Source organism: Haemorhous mexicanus, chromosome 4 (genome assembly GCF_027477595.1).
Source record: "Haemorhous mexicanus isolate bHaeMex1 chromosome 4, bHaeMex1.pri, whole genome shotgun sequence".
In the NCBI taxonomy this organism is placed as follows: Eukaryota; Metazoa; Chordata; class Aves; order Passeriformes; family Fringillidae; genus Haemorhous; species Haemorhous mexicanus.
The window spans coordinates 885,373-904,697 of NC_082344.1; the positions used below are offsets into that span (position 1 = coordinate 885,373).

Here is a 19,325-nt window from a genome sequence, read left to right on the forward strand (position 1 = left end):
GGCTTTTGCAAAAGTAGAAAGCACAGGAGAAGCAAGATATACTAAGCCCAGAAAAGGACCAAAGAGCAGAACTTGGAAGACCCCCTGCATTCTATTGCTCTTACTGAAAAGTGAGAGTTTGTCCATGCAGGTGTCAGACCTTTATGTGAAAGTCACTCAATTCAAACAGTGAAGAGCAAGTGACTTGTCAAAAATCCCAACTCTTTGAAAGCTTTGTGTTTGACTTATCAATAGCCAGTAAAGGAATGCACAGCCACCCAGCTGCTTCACTGCTGAGCCAGACATTGCCAGCAGCAGACCAACAATAAAGCCAATAAATCTAGGTTTGCTGACTTACTGCATCCCTGCAGTCAAAAATTCCATCAGCTCCTCTTCTTCTGCTTTCTTCTCTGTTTGGTGCTTCACCTCTGAGAGCAAAGCCCACCATCCTGCAAAAGAGAAGCAATTGACGTAAGCACCGCTCAGCCTGAGCACAATGTCAACGAGGAGAGCCAAAGAAAACAGGCTCTGTTGTAGCTGCTTCATGTTGAACGCTGCAGCTTCACCCACTCCTCGTTACCACCAAGGAAAACCCGAGTGGTTTTTGCATACACAAATCTTTCACCGAGGTCAGCAGGAGACTCAGCTGAGGAAGGAACGTGGGAAAGAGCTGTCAATCCACCTGCACACACCTGACCTGTTGGCAGGCCAAATGCTGGAGTCATTGAGTCATTTCCATGTTAAAAAATTCTCACAATACTATTCCTGCTTGGAGGAAAGGAGGAGGGAGTGCATGCAATGTCTTCTGATACTAAAATGACCATTAAAAAAAGAAAAAAATGCATGAAAAGTACCCTGTACAGTTTGTTTCAAATGATGTGTACCAGGAATACAATCCAGGGCCATCCAGATGGAAAGGCTGCTGGCAGAACAGTGCTCCCCTAGAAAAATGTGGATTTGAACAAACCAAAAAAATCCTCACTAGAAAGCAATGATTTTGTAAAATTCAAGCACTAAGGGCAAAGTTCATCTAAATTAAACTAATCTTAGCTCACAGCAAAATAATATTTGGAGCTAAGTGAAATTATTCTTTTCAGTCAATGTCCTGATCAATTTCATTTTATGGGGACTTTCACTGTTTAGATGACAACCAAAGGTAAAAAAGCAGAATTTCAATTAAATCAAATGTGGCCCTTTTTCAGTAGCCTGTTTTCCATGGAATGCTCCAAGCTTGCATACTCTCCTGCCACCTCAGTATACTCCTGACAACAGCACAGACTAGCAATTTCAATTTCTTAGTTCTTAAGAAAGAAAAAATGCTTTGCTCAGGTTTTTTTTGCCACAGCTTTTAGCACAATGTCTTGGCATGGTCCAGTACTCTGCATGTATTGAAGAAATTTGGAGTCCCACTATCTGGATATTTAAAAAAAGGAAGGGAAAAAAGAAAGAAATATGAGATAATGGGGAAGAAAACCATTGACAGTAAACTCAGCAGTGATCACAATTACCAAAAATGTTATCAGTGTGTTTCCTCCAAACAGCTCCTTCTCTAAACACCTCCCTATAACAAGTTGAAAGGATACTTGTCCCTCTTGCTGCTTTGTAGGATATTTTGGATAATTCAGTAACAATTAAGAAAAATCATTGTATTATTTTCCTCCCTTCCAAAAAACAGCAGCCATTTTTTGCTGCCAGGAACAATCCCATTCATTTTGCTACAGAGTCCAAGTACACTGGAGACTGAGCCTGCACATGGCACCCAAAGGGCTGTAAGGAAGCATTCCCTGTGATGGCAGCTTCGGTGTCTCCTAGGGTGTAAGTCAAGTATGACTTCTTCATTTTTCCCTCATTGCAACACAAGCAATGAAAGTAACAGACAGGACTCAAGTCTGGGTGCCATGAGAGAAGACTTCAAAGATTTTGTGATTATTCCAAAGAGTGTTCCCATTTTCTTGTGGTCAGATGTCTCGTGTCACTGTTTTCCCAAGTGATGCCATCACTTTAACCAAAAGACCACAACTATTCAAAGCACACTCCCAAAAATTACTCAGCTCCACTGAGTCTGAAATCTGAAATTGCCTTAAGCCATGTTGGGGGACACGTTGATTTTGGGGCCCTGGACTGGGGTTTTTTTGGGGTGAATAGTTTACTCTTTAAGAGACTCGTATTTTCTTTACTTCCAGCTACCTGCAGATGGAACAAATTTTTATGTATTTATTTCCAAACAGCTCATTTCCAAGTTGACTGAAATCTTTGTTACGAAGTTCACACAGACCCAAAGACAAAAGCCTGCAGGCAATTTGCAGGATGAAGAGCATTTTCTGCTGCTGGTAAGGCCAAGAGGAGCTCTTTCTGCCTTTCAGAAGCTGTGATGACCTCGAAGGCTTATCAACTGAACAACTCTGTGGGGGTGGAAGGAGTCACACGGCTGGAATCTTTGTCCAGGATCATGCCTGCCACTAAAAAGCCGGGAGATTCTTATCCCTCAGCAGAAAGAGCAAATTACTTGAAGAGTTGGGTCCCAAACTCAAAATAAAGCCCCTCCTATCTCCTTGTATGTTTGGTGTAAAATACCAGAACCAGTGAATCCACCACCAGTCACTCACTTTTTGGGAATTGTTGTGTGTCCAGGAGTCCCACTTAGTAAGGTGACAGTGAAACCACAGTCTCTGCAGTCCCATCAGTGATCTCAGAAAAGGTCAGTTGGCACCTGAAACTGAAAAACAGAGAAATGATGGCCAAACACAGGGATTTCAGAGCCAACAGCTTCTATTTGCCAAGGTAATGCCTGAGTAATACAAACACATTCCTTTCAGCAATCAACAGTGTGTGTGTGTGTGTGTATGTTCACGCTCTGATTCCCAGCAGTGGGCATGGGTGAAAAACCTCTAACTCTGGGGAAGGGAAACAAAAAAAACCCCGAGGGCTCCTGAAGGTTAAAGTTAGGTGAAGATGCAGGGAGGCAGGCAGGAAGATACTGAGCATCATTTGCTATAGGTCATCATTTTAAATGTGAATTTTCCTATCTCAAAAGGTATTACAGAAATAAGCACACAACAATGTGTGACGTGTGCCATGGTGCAGCTGGCAAAATGGAGCTGGGATTCTCCATGACACGAGGTGAACACCAGGACACTTCCATCTCTTACATCTTCTGCTATTATTTTCAAGGGCATACGGACTGGAAACACTTCAAAACTCGAGAAACACACCGAGAAATTGAAGGAAATGAAATATCTGATAGACATAAAACTTATCTTGCACGAAACTGTAGCTTGAAATTTGCTTTCTGCCTCCAGCAAATATGTTTGTACTTCATGACAGAGCTGGATCCACAGGAGGAATCATAGGTGCTAGGGAGCAGCACCTCATCATAGCCAGGGAATACAATGGAACATACTGGTATAGGTAAAAAAGGTAACATAATGAACATGAGAGGATATCAGCAGTCCATACCCTCTGACTTTAGTCTGTACTAGGTAGCAGTGACTCAACATTTTACAGATCAGAACATAAATAATTCCTAATAAAAACCCTGGAGGAAATATGACTGCTCCTTCAGAGATTGGCCATGTTAAATGGTTTTTAGGCCATGATGAAAGTTCACCTTACACTTGTATCTGGGACACATCCTCCAAAGTAATTCTCGTGCACTTAGGAGAAGTCCTCACTTGTTGAAGTGAGACATCCCTTGTTTAATTGTCTTGTAGCTCTCCTGGGCCTGCTGCCAGTGAATGGCTCCCACTACAGGTGCCAAGCCAAATAAATACCTGCTGTGGAAAGGCACACAGCCAAAGTCTGAAACAAAGGAGCCAAATCACTTCCTGCATGTATGAATTAAGGACTGGATAATGTGAAAGCAACTGAGCCATGAGGTTTGTTGTCTTTATGCACTTATTCAGGGCCTGCCTGAGCTGGGACTGCTTCCTGTGTCCCAGTAACCCCGAGACCCAGGCTAAGGACACTGAGAGATTTCTCAGAATCACGGAATCCTGGTGTGTCTTCACACAGCAGCTTCTGCTAAAGAGCTGGGTGACTTGAATGGGAGCTTCAGTAAGGCAAATACAAACCTTGTGGTGAGTTCTGTCCCAGCTACACTGACACCATCCCTCACAATAACTAATTTAAACTTAATTCAAAATGACCTTCAAGGTCCCCCTCCAATCCAAGTCATTTCATGATTCCAGCTGTTCCACCTGCACTCAGTGCATGGCAAACTTATCTATAATGAAAGAGGGCAGTAGGCAGGGAAAAACTCAGCTTTCTGAAGTGATGCTGTCTGCTCCCTATCTTTTCTGTACTTGCTAAAGGCATTTTGCCAAAGGTGCTGAAGGGAAACAGGGCACAATTGAAGAGAGTCACTCCACAGCTCAGCCTTGTTGCTGCTGTCATCTGGACTGAAGAGACCTTATTGACATTCCCAGAGAAGGGAGCTAGAAGCAATCTGAAGTCTGCAGGTACAAAGCCTTGCTCAGGCAGATGGTCTTGCATGTTGAAATAGTCCCAGAGACATCCATTTCCCTTGTTCCAGGCCTGTTTGTGCAAGCCCTGACTCAGAGGACCAGGCTCTGTACCATCTGCTGCACTGCAGCATGTCCATGACCTGACTGCTGCTGCTCTTGGCACAGGGCTTTGAGGCAGAGCTGGCTGCAGAGTTTCACACATTGCTGCTCCATGGCTAAAAACAGCCTCACACTCCAGACCCTGGGAGACATCTGGAATTTCCTCAGCAGTAACCACTGTGGAATGAGTCTGATGGGTCAGTTCTTGTGAGCAGGCATGCAAGCATAAAGCCAAGTGCTGTCACGTAAGCTGTCCTTACTCATGTGTCCTGTCCGAGAGCAGTGTGTAATCTGGCTGACACGAGTGACGATGAGTGATCTGCTCCCCACATCACTCCGAGCTGGATCTGCCAACCATAACTGCAATGCCCCGAAGCAGAGTGTGCACCATCCTACCTGCTTGTTGCCTCAGTTTGCTGTGGCTGGGCAAATCCTTCTTCCTGCAAAGAACATGGCACTTCCTTGGGACAGCCGTACCGGGAACTCGCAGTCCCAGGCTTGTGTGGCTATAACCTGGAGGGAATGGTGATTCCACCTCCATGATCTCAAGGGATCTCAAGGGATCTCAGAGAAGGTTTCTGATTAGTGGCTGCACCTAAGCTGACCACGTAGCTTCCTTTTAAGACCAACCTAAAAGCCAGATGCTCCCAAGGATGTCTTACCAAGCTGCATCTGGAAAGGGGTCCAAATTAGTCATTAGATATTTCCTGATAACATGGGGCAATCACCATTTGCTTGTGACATACAATCTTCCTGCAGGGCTGATCTCCTGAGGGACAAAGCCAGCAGCTGTAGGAAGCAGCTGAGCTGCAGATGATTGAGCCCAGGAATGAGAGTCTTTGCTGCTATCTCCTTAATCCCTTTTTAGGACTGCTTTACACGCTGTATCTTATCTGTTTTGGATCCTGACTCGGTTTTGTTCTCAGACAGTACATCTAAACTGAGGCAATCAGGCAGATGGGGCAAGACATATGGCAGCCTGACCCTGGAACAAATTGATTTGCTGAACCCCACTCACGTTCACAAAAGTCTGTGCAAGAAAACAGATTTGCTAAAAAAAAAAAACCAAACCCAAAAAAATCCGAACCAAAAACCAAGACAAATAAAGTGCAACATTCTATTTTGTACTAAAACTCATTACAAAAGAAAGTGTGCTGAGCATAACTGATCTAAACCTATGTGTAAAAAAAATTTAGAAAACCTGCATCTCATTTGCATTGAAAGCTCATAGAAAACTGCTATTTTGCTTCTTTATAACTGAACTTAGCAAGATGCCTTGAGAGGAATGAAGAAAGAGAGTGACCGCTGTGTGCAAAGGCGTGGAACAGAAGGCTTTCAGTAGTGGAGTGTAGGTATGGAAATCTGAGGGAAAAAAAGATTTCCGGTTTCAAAATCAAGGTGAATGAAGGGGTGCTCAGGAGAGCAATGCCCACTGAGTAAGAGTGCGTGGTTGCACGCGGCTGGGCAGCAAGGCAAGCTCCAGAACCCAAATTCCCCTTTGGCTCAGCACCCTGCCCCCTGAAAGCCAACGGAGAGCGCCCACAAAAAGCCGCCGCTCCTTTGGGAGAATGGGGTCCCAGCAGACCCTGGGCGGTTCTCGGGACGGTGCAGTGCCAGGCTTCCCTCGCTCCCGGACCTGAAGGAGCCGCTGTGCCGGGAGCAGCCGCTCTTCTCTCTCCGCCCTGCTCCTTTAGCGGCACACACCCACTGGTGGAAAGGGGCCAACGGGGTACTGCCCCCCGGCTCCACTCCGGGAAATTCCCCGGCAGCTCCCGGTAGGGAATAAAAACAGGAGAGGGAAAGGGGGCCACCTCGCCGGCTCCTGCACCCTCTCCGTCGCCAGCACTAGCCATGAACCCGCACCTCCGCCTCCTCCTCCTCCTGGCCGCCGCCGCTCTTTGCCAGGGTAAGCGACCGAGCCGGGGTTATCATCCGTCCGCGGCCGGGCCTCGGCAGGGCTGCGAGGGGGGCCGAGCCCGTCCGGGGGCCGGGGGGTTTCGGGGGACCCCGGAGCCGAGGCTCAGAAGGCTCTTCTCCCCTGCCAGGCGCGCCGCTCGCCGGCGAGCTGCGCTGCCGCTGCGTGCGGACCGTGTCCGAGATGATCCCGCCGCGGCGCCTGGCCCGCCTGGAGTTCCTCGCCGAGGGACCGCACTGCGCTGTGCCCGAGGTCATGTAAGTGCCCGGCCCCGGCCTCGGCCCCGGCCAGCCGAACCGGCCCCGGCCTCACCCCCTCCCTGTCTCCCCCGCAGAGCCACGACGAAGCAGGGACAGATGATCTGCCTGGACCCCGTCGCTCCCTGGGTCAAGCTCCTGGTCACCAGGATCCTCCGCAGGTACCTGCCGGGCCAGCTGTGGCCAGCGCTTGGGGCCAGAATTACCTCTTGGAGGGGTTCAAACCCAAGAATAACGAGCCACATTCTGTTATTGATTCCTGTAGGGAAATCTGGTTAGTTACACCAAAAATGTGTCCAGAAAGTGGCTTCTTTGCTGGGGAAGAGACAACCCAGCAGATTGTCAGGGAGAGGATCCACAACAAATGCCTGATTAATTGCAAATCTAGCCTCAGTACATTCCGTCATCACCATCAGGCATCATTTCCACACCCTCTATGGGATTTATTATCTGGTCTATGCAAGAAAACTTACGGAAAATTTTCCTGACTGGCTTTATGATTTGAATTCTGCCTATTGCAGTTCACCCAACGCGCTGTGAGTGAGGGAAGGAACACCTCAGAATGAAGTTACCTGTTCGCCACAAGATCCCAGGAAACAGATGCTATGAGAACACAATAGCTCAACTCTCTAGTGCTGATGGGTTTGTAGATCAGGTGTTGCATGTTTCATTCTCTCTCCTATTTGTTATTGCCCAATCCTATGCATGGTTGTATTGACTGAGATAAAGTGATCGAATCATCTGATAAGACAGTGGAAGCTTTGCTGGACACCTCTCAGCAACCTTCTCAGAACTTGCTCCACCTTTGTGCAAACTCCTTCCTGCCAAATTCTGTTTGCCAGTATGTTCCTATAAAACAGCATGAATATCTGAAAAGAAGATGGGCCCATCCTGAAGATGATGAATGGATTGTGCCGATGTTTGGGGGTAACCCTTCCATCAGGAATAATGAGAGTGCTGGCTGTCACTTAACATTTCAGTGCCTGTCCAGGATTACACGGGAATAAAACCTGGTTCAGGCAAGAATGTTTTGCTGAATCTCTTTTTCTTACTCCAACTCTCCAGCCTCTAATGCAGAATACCTCGGACCCTTTTGCACAATGTAATGTCCAATGAAATCACAAATTTTGCCCCTGAAGTCTTTTTGCCCCTATTCAATACCTAGAAGGGTTTAATAATTTCTATGAAATTGTGGGGGTTTGTGCCATGACTGGTTTGGTTTTTAACCAGATAATGTTGAGGTTGGTTATTTGTTGGTTTTTAAATGAGTTTACATTACAAGATTTGGTATTTGTGCACAAGATGTAAAGGAACAGTAAATGTTCTGGAGAGACTTAGACATTTTTTGTCTACTTGTATGACATAGTGTCATAACTCATAAAGAATTACTAATTTTCATTATTCTGCTTTGGAAAATTGTATGCAAAGAGGTGGATTTCTCATGATAATGTAATGAAATATACGATGCAATAAAAATGTTTTCCTGTCGAAAAACATCCTGGGATTTGTGAATTCCATGTTAAATGGAGCTGTGTACCTGTGGGCTAGTGGGATGCAGGGAAGCAGCCACCTCTGTGTACCCAGGGATTCCTGGACACACCTGCAGATCAGTTCTCTCTGAAGTGTCAGGGGCACTTTGTGCCAAGCAAACGTGTTTCTATATTCAGAGGCACATTACTTAAACCCTCTGATGTGAAGCTGGTCTGAACTGCTGGTATGAAGAGAGATTAAGCCCAGGATGGATCTACTGAATCCAGGCACAGCCCTGCAATCTGCAGGAATTTCTACTCTTACTGTTCTTCAGCCCACCTGGAAGTGGGCTGTGTTTCAAGTTAAACGCACTCTGCTGGGTGGGAAGGAGTAACAGTGTTTGCTAAGGTAGGAAACAGTAAAAGTTTGCAACAGTAACTTTGTTTCCAGAAGAAAAATGGTTCAGGCCCCAGCTGTAGCAAGGATCTCTGGCACTTCTGAAAGCCAAGAATCCCCATGTTGGGATTCCTCAGCACATGTTTCTAGGACAAACCATCTCTTCTGTCACTAGGTACACGGTACTTGTTAGTGACAGACAAATCTACTGAAAAGAAATGAAATCCACAGGAAATCCGACAAAACCTTATCTGAAAGCACACCCACAGCCTGGCCTTGCTGACATGGGGGAGTCATGAGTGCTCTCCTGTGACACCTGAGGAAAGCTGGCTCATCCCCAGAACGTGTGACAGACAAATGAAGGTAATATGGAAATCTGTCTCCTTTACACACCCATGGGTAGGGAGTACGATAAGTTCTTCCGTTTCCTTGTGAATTTCCTTGTACATTTTTTTCCTTGTAAAAAAAATGGTCATTTTTTTTCTCCTGCCACTTAAGGGTGACCTGAGACTGTTGCTCCCTCTTCAGAACAATGAGAAAGTCCTGCCTGCACTGGCCACCTCTCAACAAGCTCCAGCGTGTCTGCACACATAATGGCTTTCCCCCTGGGACTGGTGTCTGTCTGAAATGACCACATTGCCCTGTCACACCATGTCTGCCTCAGGAGCAGCCCAGAGAGAGCTACATCCAGCTTCACTTTACCAGAGCAGCAGATATTTGCAAAATCCCAAGACAGATTTTTCACTCTCCCTGCCTAGTACACACCAAAGGCTGTGACTAAAACACTAACAATAACCAGATTTTTTCAGAAGCCGAAAGGTATAATTTACCAGCAGCAATAGAAGCCTATTGAATATGCTGTTTTTGAAAACCATGGCTCAGTAAAAACTTCTACAGTTCTTCCATTCTGTTCTCTGTCATATGTTTTTCTTCAGATGCAAGTTAATTGACTAAAACAGCAATGGGAATATCTTGTGCAACTCTGGATTTTCGCCTCCCACCCAATTTTCAGCAGGAAAGGACATTGCCCAAGAAAAAATGCTGGTAAAACAGGACACATCAAAAGCCTCCCAGGTTTTTAAAGTCCTCATGGGGCTCAGGAATTGTTATCATCTGTTCTTTGCAATTCTCAAGGTATTGAGCATGAATAAAGTTAATCTTCATAGCACCCTAAGGGATTCACAAAAGCTCCTGTACATAAGTCAGATGTACAAAGTCACAGTAAGCCTCTCATTGCACCTTAAAACCACGTTTAACGCTTGAAATTGTTTGGGTGTTTTGGTTTGGTTTGGGTTTCTGTTTTGTTTTGGTTGGTTGTTTGCTTTTGTTGTTTTGTTGTTTGTTTGTTTTCCCTCTGGAATTGAAAAGAGAGTTTGGTTTCCATGTAAAGTTCCAGCTCTGAGTAATTAGCTTACATTGTGCCAAATTGTAATGAACTTGATGAACTGAAAACGTTCATAAAATATTTGGAGGAATGACTGGGAAGTTGCTTCATTCTCCTAAGCTGCAGACCATGCTTTCTTGGAGAAAATAAACATGCTTACTCTACAAGGGTGCTCAAAAATTATGACTGTCAGCATTTGAATAACATGTCAGTCCTTTGTAAAGACCTGTCTAGGAAGGCACGAAAAGTCCTGGAAAAACATATTCCGTTTAACACCATAAATAGAGGAATACCTGCTTCTGCAAAAACCCAGCCAAACACCTTGCTCCGTGGTCCTGAGCTCACTATCCTCTTCCATACAGAAAGAGTACACCCAAAAGCTATCACCCTCCAAGACAGCAACAATTATTAAAGAGTTTGGGGGTTTTCACCACTACTATTTGACTAAAGTAGCTCAACACATTTCAAATGAAGGCACTACACCTAAAGGTGTTTCCACAGAAATAAAAAGCAAGTTCTTATGCCTTCTGCAGAAACGGCTTGGCACGAAAAATAAATAGGAGGCAGGTTTTCTTAAAGTTCCCCCACGGACTGGGGAGATTTACCTTAAGGATGAGCTTCTCCCGCCCTCAGCCCCTCAGCATCGCCGCCGCCTGGATCTCTCGGTGTGTCCCCAGGCGACTCCCCTTCCACCCGTGCGGTCCGGCCGACATGGCTGCGGCCACCTCAGGGCTCTTCTCCTAAGGCTCCGCGCCGCTGCTCCCGGCTGAGGGGCTGGCCAACCTTCCTTCGCCTTCCTCCCGGCGTCCCGGGCCGCCTGCAGCGCCAGCAGCGCCCCTCGCAGCGCCGCCAGCTTGGCGGTGCCCACCGGGGGGTTCTCCTCCTCGCTCCTTCCTCCTCACCCTCCTCACCCTCCCCGTCCCCCTCACGCTGAGGCGGGAAGCGCGCGGCGGGCGAAAAGGGCGGGAAACGCCTGAGGGGACGGCGAGGAGCATCGGATCGGGCCTTGGTGAGGCACCGAACGGGGCACAAAGGTTCTGGAACTGCTTTCAGAAGACACAAAAGTTCAGCAAGGGAAAGGTAGAGACTTTCAAATTTCAGGCACAAACTTTGTGCGTTTAAAAAAACCCCAAAACCAAAAAACCAATCAGATTCGAAGAGTCGGGAACTCTGTCGCTGTGGGACATTAATGCTACAGCGTGTCTAATTCCCCACGAAGAATATGGTAACATTGCGAAGATATAGAAGGGAATAACAACCAATACCAGCGTAATCTCTTTGGAGATTACACAATTTTCAAGACGCTTTGGAAAAATACACTTTCAATAAGTGTATTGAAGCCACGATCTTACAGAGGCTTATATAGATAAAATCGGCAATGCAACACTTTGCTGAACTTTTAATTTGAAAAGCACATTGAAAATTGTAACCTGACATAAAATTTCTGGGGCTTTTTTTAGTTATGTGACTGACACGGAGTGAAGTCAGTTTCTGGGGTTGCCTATAGATGAGTGTTATCCCAAATCTTTAAATCATCTGGTGAGTCGATCTATCAGAACCCAAGTCAGCTGAAGAACGGTTTGGCAAGTGACGAGAGGACAGACGTAAAAGGTATGAGGATTGCTGGGAACTTCAGTGTGGGACTGATTTGGTTTAAATTGATATAGACATCTTTTGTTGACTTCAGTAGCAGTGCTAATTTCATCTGCATACCCAAGTAAAAGCAACATAACGTGCTGGGTTTGTTTTGACAATTTCTTATCAGAAAAAAATAATTTTGATTTGTGATTTTCTTTTTTTTTTTTTCCCCTTTAATAGAATAAGCTTTAAGGTAAGAGCCACAGGAAGATCCCCTTATCACACAGAATTTATAATGTGTGGTTAGACTACACACTAGAATTCTTGGCAACATCTGTAATTCTTAATCATTCTTTCAGAATAACCCAAAAGACAAGTTAAACCAAATTAAGATATGTCAATCCAGTTTAAGAGAAGCTGAAAATCTCTGTTCTCTTGCCTAATGATGAAAAACAGTGGAAAAGTCTAAATAGCACACACTTCTGCAAATATCTGACAGAATTTGGAGACTGTCACTATATAGAAAGAATTGTTACTACTTCTAGTAGGAATAGTTATTATTATCTATCACTTATTTTGTAATACGGAAACTGCCATTTCAGATAAATCAGATTGCTTCTACTTGAAAACATGCATGAAAACTGGATCTAAACGATCCAGTAATATTTGTGAATGGCATTACAAATGTTTATCACTGTTTTTCCCGTTATTACTTTCTAAAATCATTACTTTTCTTCTGCCAATTTCACTGTTATTACCTTTTAAAGCAGTTCCAGAACCTTTGTGCCCCGTTCGGTGCCTCACCAAGGCCCGATCCGATGCTCCTCGCCGTCCCCTCAGGCGTTTCCCGCCCTTTTCGCCCGCCGCGCGCTTCCCGCCTCAGCGTGAGGGGGACGGGGAGGGTGAGGAGGGTGAGGAGGAAGGAGCGAGGAGGAGAACCCCCCGGTGGGCACCGCCAAGCTGGCGGCGCTGCGAGGGGCGCTGCTGGCGCTGCAGGCGGCCCGGGGCGCCGGGAGGAAGGCGAAGGAAGGTTGGCCAGCCCCTCAGCCGGGAGCAGCGGCGCGGAGCCTTAGGAGAAGAGCCCTGAGGTGGCCGCAGCCATGTCGGCCGGACCGCACAGGTGGCAGCGGTGTCTCAATCAAGCGACGAGGGGAAGGGCAGGGACAAGGAACAGGACCGGGTGAGATTCTGAGGGACGGGCGGTGCTGAGGGGCGGGGGGACAATGGGGTGTTTTTATCTAGGGTATAATTTGATATGAATAGTGTTTTAGAAAGGGCAAGCCATTAAAACGCAGCATGCGCACTGTCTGTGGAAGCACCTGAGCCACATTGCTTTTGGAAACATTTAATTCGTCAAAAACTTTGCCAGGATCATAGCCGAACATGAAGCCTCACTAAGTTGACACATATTTCCAGAGCTTTTCCCAACTTTATAAAGGAATTTTCCCGCTGTCAGTAGGCTGGCGAGGGTGCTGTTATTATTTTGGCATACTTTTTATACGCTATTTCAGATCTTGGTTTGTTTTCTCCTTCCTCTGTGCACAGACGATTTTTTACTATAAAATCAGCCATTGAAGGTGACAGAAGTCACCAATATGCAAGCTGCAAGCGGTTCCCTGAGGCTTCCCCCTCAGAAAAGCCGGGGGTGCGGGGAATAACTCGGAGGGGCAGCCGCGATGCCTGTCCGTGGCTCTCTGTGTCTGCCCACCCCAAATTGCCACGGGAACAGCAGCTGTCGGAAGCCAGCAAGCCCGTGCTTGGGGCATCGTTTGCGCGGCTCCTGCTGTCCCTGTCCCGCCGACAGGGGTGACCTGAGGCTCCAAATCCCCGTCACGCCGACCGCGCTCCGGCATCCGCCCTGCCCTGCCTCAGCTCCGCCCGTCCCTGAGCTCCGCCCGCCCTGGCCGCGATCCCGGGGCCGGCGGTGGCCCCGCCTGCCGTCGCTTGGTTGCGGCGCCGCTTCCGTCGGTGGGGACCGACCGAAATGGCGGCGGCCACCACAGCCTTGTCCCTCTCCTCCGCCTCCTCCTCGTCTGCCGCGCTGCTGCGCCCGGGTTGGGCGCCCCTGAGGCGGTGGCGAACCCTCGCTCGCAGCGCCAGCAGCTTCCCTCGCAGCGCCGCCAGGTACCTTGCGCCGATCGGAGCTTTTTCCTCGTCATTCTCCTCCTCCCTCCTTCTCGTCCTCCTCCTCATCCTCGTACCCCTCATGGCGCGGCGGGTCCAAGGGCGGGAAACGCCTGAGGGATCGGCGGGCTCGGGTCCCCCGCTAACGCCCTTCGGGGTGGATGCCCTCCGATCCCCGCTGAGTTCCGCGGTTCTTCCCGGGCTAACGGGGAAGAACCAGCGGGAGAGCGCAGGGCGAGCGGGCCGTGGCCCTGGCCTTGGTGATCCATCGGGGATTTAAGCGGTGCCCTTGGAATTGACGAAACTCTCGCAATGTGACCTTCCTGCCCCCTCCCTGAGGGGAATCTGCGAGTTTGCTTGCTCCTGGTACCTTAAAGAGCCTGTCAGGGGATTTATACAGAATTACTGTGTATATTCATTGTTTGTTGGCAAACAGGGCATGCTTGGTGCACTAGGGATCAGTGTCCTGACAATAATCACCCCTGTGTTTAATTTATTGCACTGTTTGCAAAGGGATTGTGGTGTTGGTTTTGCAGCACTGCAGCTCTGAGCTCTTGGCTGGGTGTGCATGGGAGGGTCTCTCTGAGCTCCTGCTTATGAACCTTTTCATTTACATGTAATTGTGTTAAGACCTGGCTGAAAGCTGACTACAGAGATTCAGCACATCTCAAGTGCCAATGCTGAGAGCACTATCTTTGTGATTTCAAGATTGAAAAGATGTGAGTGAGCTGGACAGCCATTGAAATAAGCATCTGACCCCTTGGATGTTCTGTGTATTGAGAATTGATTCTGCCAGTTTTGGGAGAAAGAGCTGTATTTCTGGACCAGTGCCTATCCTGCTTCTGCGCCGCGTTGCTAGTAACTGTTTTTTCCAGTTCTGCAAAACGTCCATGTCCCTGCACCAATAATTTTCCAGAGGTTTTTAAGGGGCGTGGGACATGTCCTCTTGTGATGCTGGATGTGATCTCAGGCTTTTAGAGTACAAATTGATCTAAAATAACAGTGCAGATCTTGCTTTGTGTCATGGCCTGCAAGTCACCAGGTCCATGAACAAGAAGAATTTTCTGTGGTAAATCCATGCTGGGTTCCGAGTAAGAGCATCCCTGGGTGGGTGGGATAACCGTGGGACAGGATGGTGCAGTAACACATATTAAGTCTGTCATTTAACTTGGTCATGAAATCTGTCACAAATCTATCATTAAACCTGTCATTGACCAGTGCCTGGTCAATGTTTTTATGTGTGTAAAATTTACAATAATAATTATTCATGACTTTGTTTCAATGCCTTGAAGAGCCTGCTGCAGTGTTAGCTTTCTGTACAGGCAGTGATTTATTTGTTCATGCAGTTCTTGTGTGACATATCCATCAAAGGACTTATTTAGGTTCTAAACCTAAGAAGCATCAACAGATTTCAGTATTTGCTATTTTTATATTTTACAGAGGTGAGAAGCGCTATTTACCGACTCCCTTCCCATCAGCTAGGAAATAGGAGAAAGGTATCATTGAGGCTTGGACAAAAAATAGTGTAAATAGCGCTACGTCAAATCAATTTTTAGGGAAATTTGCAGAGGGAAGTGAGTAACTTTCCTTAAACCAGTAAAACCTAACGGTGTAAGAACACCCTCATATTTTATTCCTAACTGCAGGGGTTCATGTATGTTTACATGGCTGGCTGTGGGTGTTGGGAAGTGAGTTGTGGCTCCTCCGGTGAGCTCCTCTTCCAAGGGCACTGATGGCACATCCACGCTCTTCAGGTAACAGGGTGGATGTAGGCACACAGTTTGTGGTAATTGGGAGTGGAGCTGCTGAGCCTCATCCCTGACTAGCTACAGCTGTGAGCAGCAGGTGACCCTTGTTGAAGGTAAGGAGCCATGGAGTGCCAGGGGCACTGACCAATCACCACAGGGAGCAGAGGGCACACAGGTGCCGTGCATGAACCGTGAGGGTATAAAAGGTTGAAAAAGAAGGAGCAGACCCTTGCAGCTTTGTGAAGAGCTGTGGTGTTACTCTGTATGGGTGAATGCTTAAAGCCTTCTGAACTTGTGTAGTGGTACTTTGTGTGTTGTGGCCGTCTCAACTGTGACAAGTGGGAAAGCGCTTCTCTTCCCATGTAGATTTGTAGTGTGTTAATGTTTTTGAAGCAATGTTTAAAATACCACCACTTAAATCCAAACATTTGGCAGTGTTCCAAGTGGTAGATTACACACTTGAAGGTGTCTTCTTCCCAGTGCAATTTTAGCCCTAAATATTGTGTCTTTTTATCTTTATAGTGATGAAGCAACTGTTATCTCAGGGACGAAGCTGGCGCACCAGGTGTTGAAAGAAGTTCGGAGGGATGTGGAGTCGTGGATATCTGCTGGGAACCAGAGGCCTCACCTTGCTGTCATATTGGTAGGAGACAATTCAGCCAGTCACATCTATGTCAGGAACAAGATAAAGGCAGCTGCAGCTGTGGGTATGTCATACGAGTGTTCCTTTGGTGAGCTTTAAGGAGAAAAAAAATAAAGCAGGAGGGATCCCCTTAGTGTCTCAATTAAATTTTGCACTGGTTTCTTCCATGTTTTCTCTGATGGAACTAAGGAATTGCATAGATGTAGGAAGAAAGTATTTTTAATGTTATTTGAATGGGAGCTGTAAGTTTGGTTTTGCGTCTTAAAATAGTGTTTGGAAATGGTTCTTAAGACTCAGACAGATTTTTGGACTAAATAACTAAGCTCATCACTCTGTAGCCTTATTCTGATATGTCTTCTGTCTTTTGTTTTTATCAGGCATTTCTAGTGAGATCATACTGAGGCCTAAAGACATTTCACAGGAAGAGCTCTTGGATATGACAGCAAAACTCAACAAGGATTCCAGAGTTAGTGGTTTATTAGTTCAGCTACCTCTCCCAGGTGTGTGACATCTTGGTCCCACTCCTCCTATACTGTCCATGTAAGAGGAAAGAGTTTAACAGTTTTGTGCTGCAAGTGTACCTTAAGGCCAAAAGAAACTCCTGAAAGAGGACTGCATAATGGAGGGTTAGCTGAGGTGTATTTTTGTTGAATATGCAGTTAGTTTTAAAGAAAATAACAAATCCTGAGAATAATTGCATATGTAAAACTTGCCTTTTTTAATGATCTGTCACAGTGGTGTTTCAAGGCATTTAACATAATGTATCCAGTTTCATCTTCTTTAATTTTTGGGGTTGTTGCACTGGTTTGCCTTGAATCCCTGCTTTCATCCTCTATATCATGCAACATTATGATATGTAGCAGGTGCTGCTGTAGTCTTTCTCATAGTGATTCCAGGTTTTGCCTTAAACATTAAACATTTATGTTTTCGTTGTTGGCCCTAATGTTCCGGGTGGTGTTTGTGTGAAGGTCCTAAAAGCCTTAACTAAATTTTTAGGAGTTTTATTTACCTTCCCTTAATTTATAATAAAATCTCACTGAAATATCACCGGGAGGGTAGCAGGCCAAGTGGTATTTTTGCAGTGATAAAGCTTGCAGAGGAATAAAGAACTAAACTGAAATTTTTTTTATCTATAAACCCAGCCAAACTGGGAGTTATGGAGGAAAAAATGCTTTGGTTGTATTGTAATAAGCAGCAGTGCTCATGGTGAGGAGGGTTTGCACTTGGTGATACATGAAAGCTGCCCGATACGGGCTGTGTACTGAAATAAAATTGCCACAAGGTGGAAGTATAACACAAGTCTGGAGCCACGTCCTGGCCTTCAAGGTGGGAGCTGATGGAATGTGGATGGTTTCCTTTGGAGGAACATCTCTCCCAATGACAGAGGTTTGCAGCAGCAGGTGATGTAACTATCATCAGGTTTAATTGCAGCCATGAGAACTGCAGAAGGTGGAGCACCTGCAGCCTGGGGATGGGAATCATCCTGTCTGAAGCCTGTAGCAAAGGAAGCAGGCTCATACCCTGGACTCCCAGTGTTCCCCAAAAATGGGAGGTCTTGCTGGTGAGGGTAGTCAGGGGAATGGTGCGGGTACCACTCATAGAAATGCTTTTATGAGGAGGATATCAGGTCACTAAAGTCTGCTTTCATCAGTGCACAGTTCAGAGCTTTTGGTCTCAAAATGTAGGCAATTTGAACCTGGACAACATGAGGAAAGAAAAAAAGCCTGATGGTAATTCTAGCTGTGTCAGCTGAAATGTTTGATGCTTCTGCACTGAAATGCTTCAGTCCTTAAGTAAGGGTTAGTCCTAAAATTGGTTGGAGATTGCTCCCAAGAAGTGACACACCTGTCACAATAACTACATGAAGACTAATTAGCCTCCCTCCAACCTATCAGACAGGCATGACTGTTGCTTTTGTTAGGAAAAGCTTTACAGCAATTTAATCCATAGCAGCACTTTGTCAATATTGCAGTGTCTGTATAGTAAAGTAAAATGTGCAATGTCATGAGCTGGAAATATTCAGTAAGTGCTTTCCATGAGTTATAATGTAATTCTCTAACAACATAACTCAGATAAGTGATTTTTTTTTTTTCCTTGAAGGAACTTAATAAACAAAATGGCCAAAAGCTAAGTTAGCTCATTTTCCACATTTTATTTGACTTTTAGGAGAGAGACCAAGCCCAGAAGTTGTGAAAACTCCATCAGTGGAGGCTCCTTATTCCAGAATTGAGCTTGTTGTGTGGGCTTGGGGGCTTTTTGACAGTAAACCACACAAAGTGTAGCTTTTGTTTAACATTGGGTTAAAAAGGGAATCAGAAATAGCTCTGTTCTGTTGCACTGTTGTAAGATGGGGCAACTTAACTTTGAGGATTGTAGTCTTTGTCTCAGGAGAAGTTATTTTCTGTGCACCTTTTGAGTGCATTTCGTGTGATTTGTTTTCTACAGCTTTTCCTTTGTGTTGGTTTGAATTGCCTGGGAGAGGGCCACAAAATATGAATGTATTTGAGACAAAAAATGAAAAACCATGCAGTATTTTTTTCAAATGCTTTTGTGCTACACTATTATTTTCGATAGTACTCCCTTTTGAAGAGGAGTCTTTATTTTCCGTGTGCCAGCACCAGAGGCAGTTGTTGTGTTAATAGGAGCTTCTCTGTGGGCAAATGCTTGGCCAGTGGTGCCCAATGTGGTCCTGCAACTTCAGCTGAAAAAAGAGAGGAGTGCAGAGACTAACTTGGCCTGAAGAGTGGCTTGTAATGACAGCAAGCAATTTGGTATGGCTATCAGCTCATGTTCTATGAGACTGACAGTAAGATAATTAAGGAATTATTTTGTTCCTCTGGAAATTAAGGTGTGTGGGAGCTTCTTCTCTGGCTCACAGCTTACTTGTCCCCAGCGGTGCAGCTGCATTTCCTCCCACTACTGTAAACCCTGTTCTGGAATTCTGCAAATCAGTTTTGAATGTTGAAAATATCCATGTGAAGCACTATGGTTTTTTTGTTGTTTCCTTTATCATAATTGTGTCCGCTGTCTGGTTTTGGGAAGCTAAAGACTGTGGAGGAGGTGTTTTTCAGAGTAGAGTTCTGCTCATCCCAGGCGCAAGGCAAAGCATGGCTGCCAAGTTTGTGTTGGAAGAACAGCTAACTTGCCTAAGGGTAACAAGCTCTCTTTTGCAAAAGCCATTTAATAGGTTACTCCAAATTTCTTCCTTGGCTTTGTTTTCTTTAATTCCCAGGTTGACATAGAAAAAGGGTTATGGTTGCTTTCAGTCT

At 46.0% G+C, this 19,325-nt stretch overlaps 2 protein-coding genes across 12 annotated transcripts in view; both read left to right on the plus strand.

Moving 5' to 3' along the window:
- The first annotated feature begins 6,234 nt into the window (after positions 1-6,234).
- Positions 6,235-8,209, plus strand: LOC132325945 (interleukin-8-like). The gene is made up of 4 exons (XM_059843480.1): positions 6,235-6,447; positions 6,587-6,713; positions 6,791-6,874; positions 7,235-8,209. The coding sequence occupies exons 1-4, from the start codon at positions 6,393-6,395 to the stop codon at positions 7,251-7,253; spliced, it is 285 nt and encodes a 94-aa protein (XP_059699463.1). The 5' UTR covers positions 6,235-6,392; the 3' UTR covers positions 7,254-8,209.
- Positions 8,210-12,469: 4,260 nt separating this feature from the next.
- MTHFD2L (methylenetetrahydrofolate dehydrogenase (NADP+ dependent) 2 like) overlaps positions 12,470-19,325 on the plus strand; it is a 28,279-nt gene continuing 21,423 nt past the window's right edge. For 5 of the 11 annotated variants that reach the window (XR_009486094.1, XR_009486093.1, XM_059843481.1 and 2 more), the window contains exons 1-3: positions 13,478-13,665; positions 15,936-16,120; positions 16,434-16,556. Coding sequence is in view for 9 of the 11 variants with exons in the window: in XM_059843481.1 (XP_059699464.1) it covers positions 13,526-13,665; positions 15,936-16,120; positions 16,434-16,556 (448 nt within the window). In the remaining 2 variants the exon portion in view is untranslated. Of the gene's footprint in view, positions 12,722-13,476; positions 13,666-15,935; positions 16,121-16,433; positions 16,557-19,325 lie in introns of those variants that run through there. The other 6 variants (XM_059843489.1, XM_059843487.1, XM_059843483.1 and 3 more) reach the window with 3 other exon arrangements.

Bases quoted from the DNA above. Each gene is read 5' to 3' on its own strand.
- LOC132325945 (XM_059843480.1), top strand. From the start codon at position 6,393: ATGAACCCGCACCTCCGCCTCCTCCTCCTCCTGGCCGCCGCCGCTCTT. The intron at 6,448-6,586 runs GTAAGCGACCGA...CTCCCCTGCCAG, and splicing joins CGCCGCCGCTCTTTGCCAGG to GCGCGCCGCTCGCCGGCGAG. The intron at 6,714-6,790 runs GTAAGTGCCCGG...TCTCCCCCGCAG, and splicing joins TGCGCTGTGCCCGAGGTCAT to AGCCACGACGAAGCAGGGAC.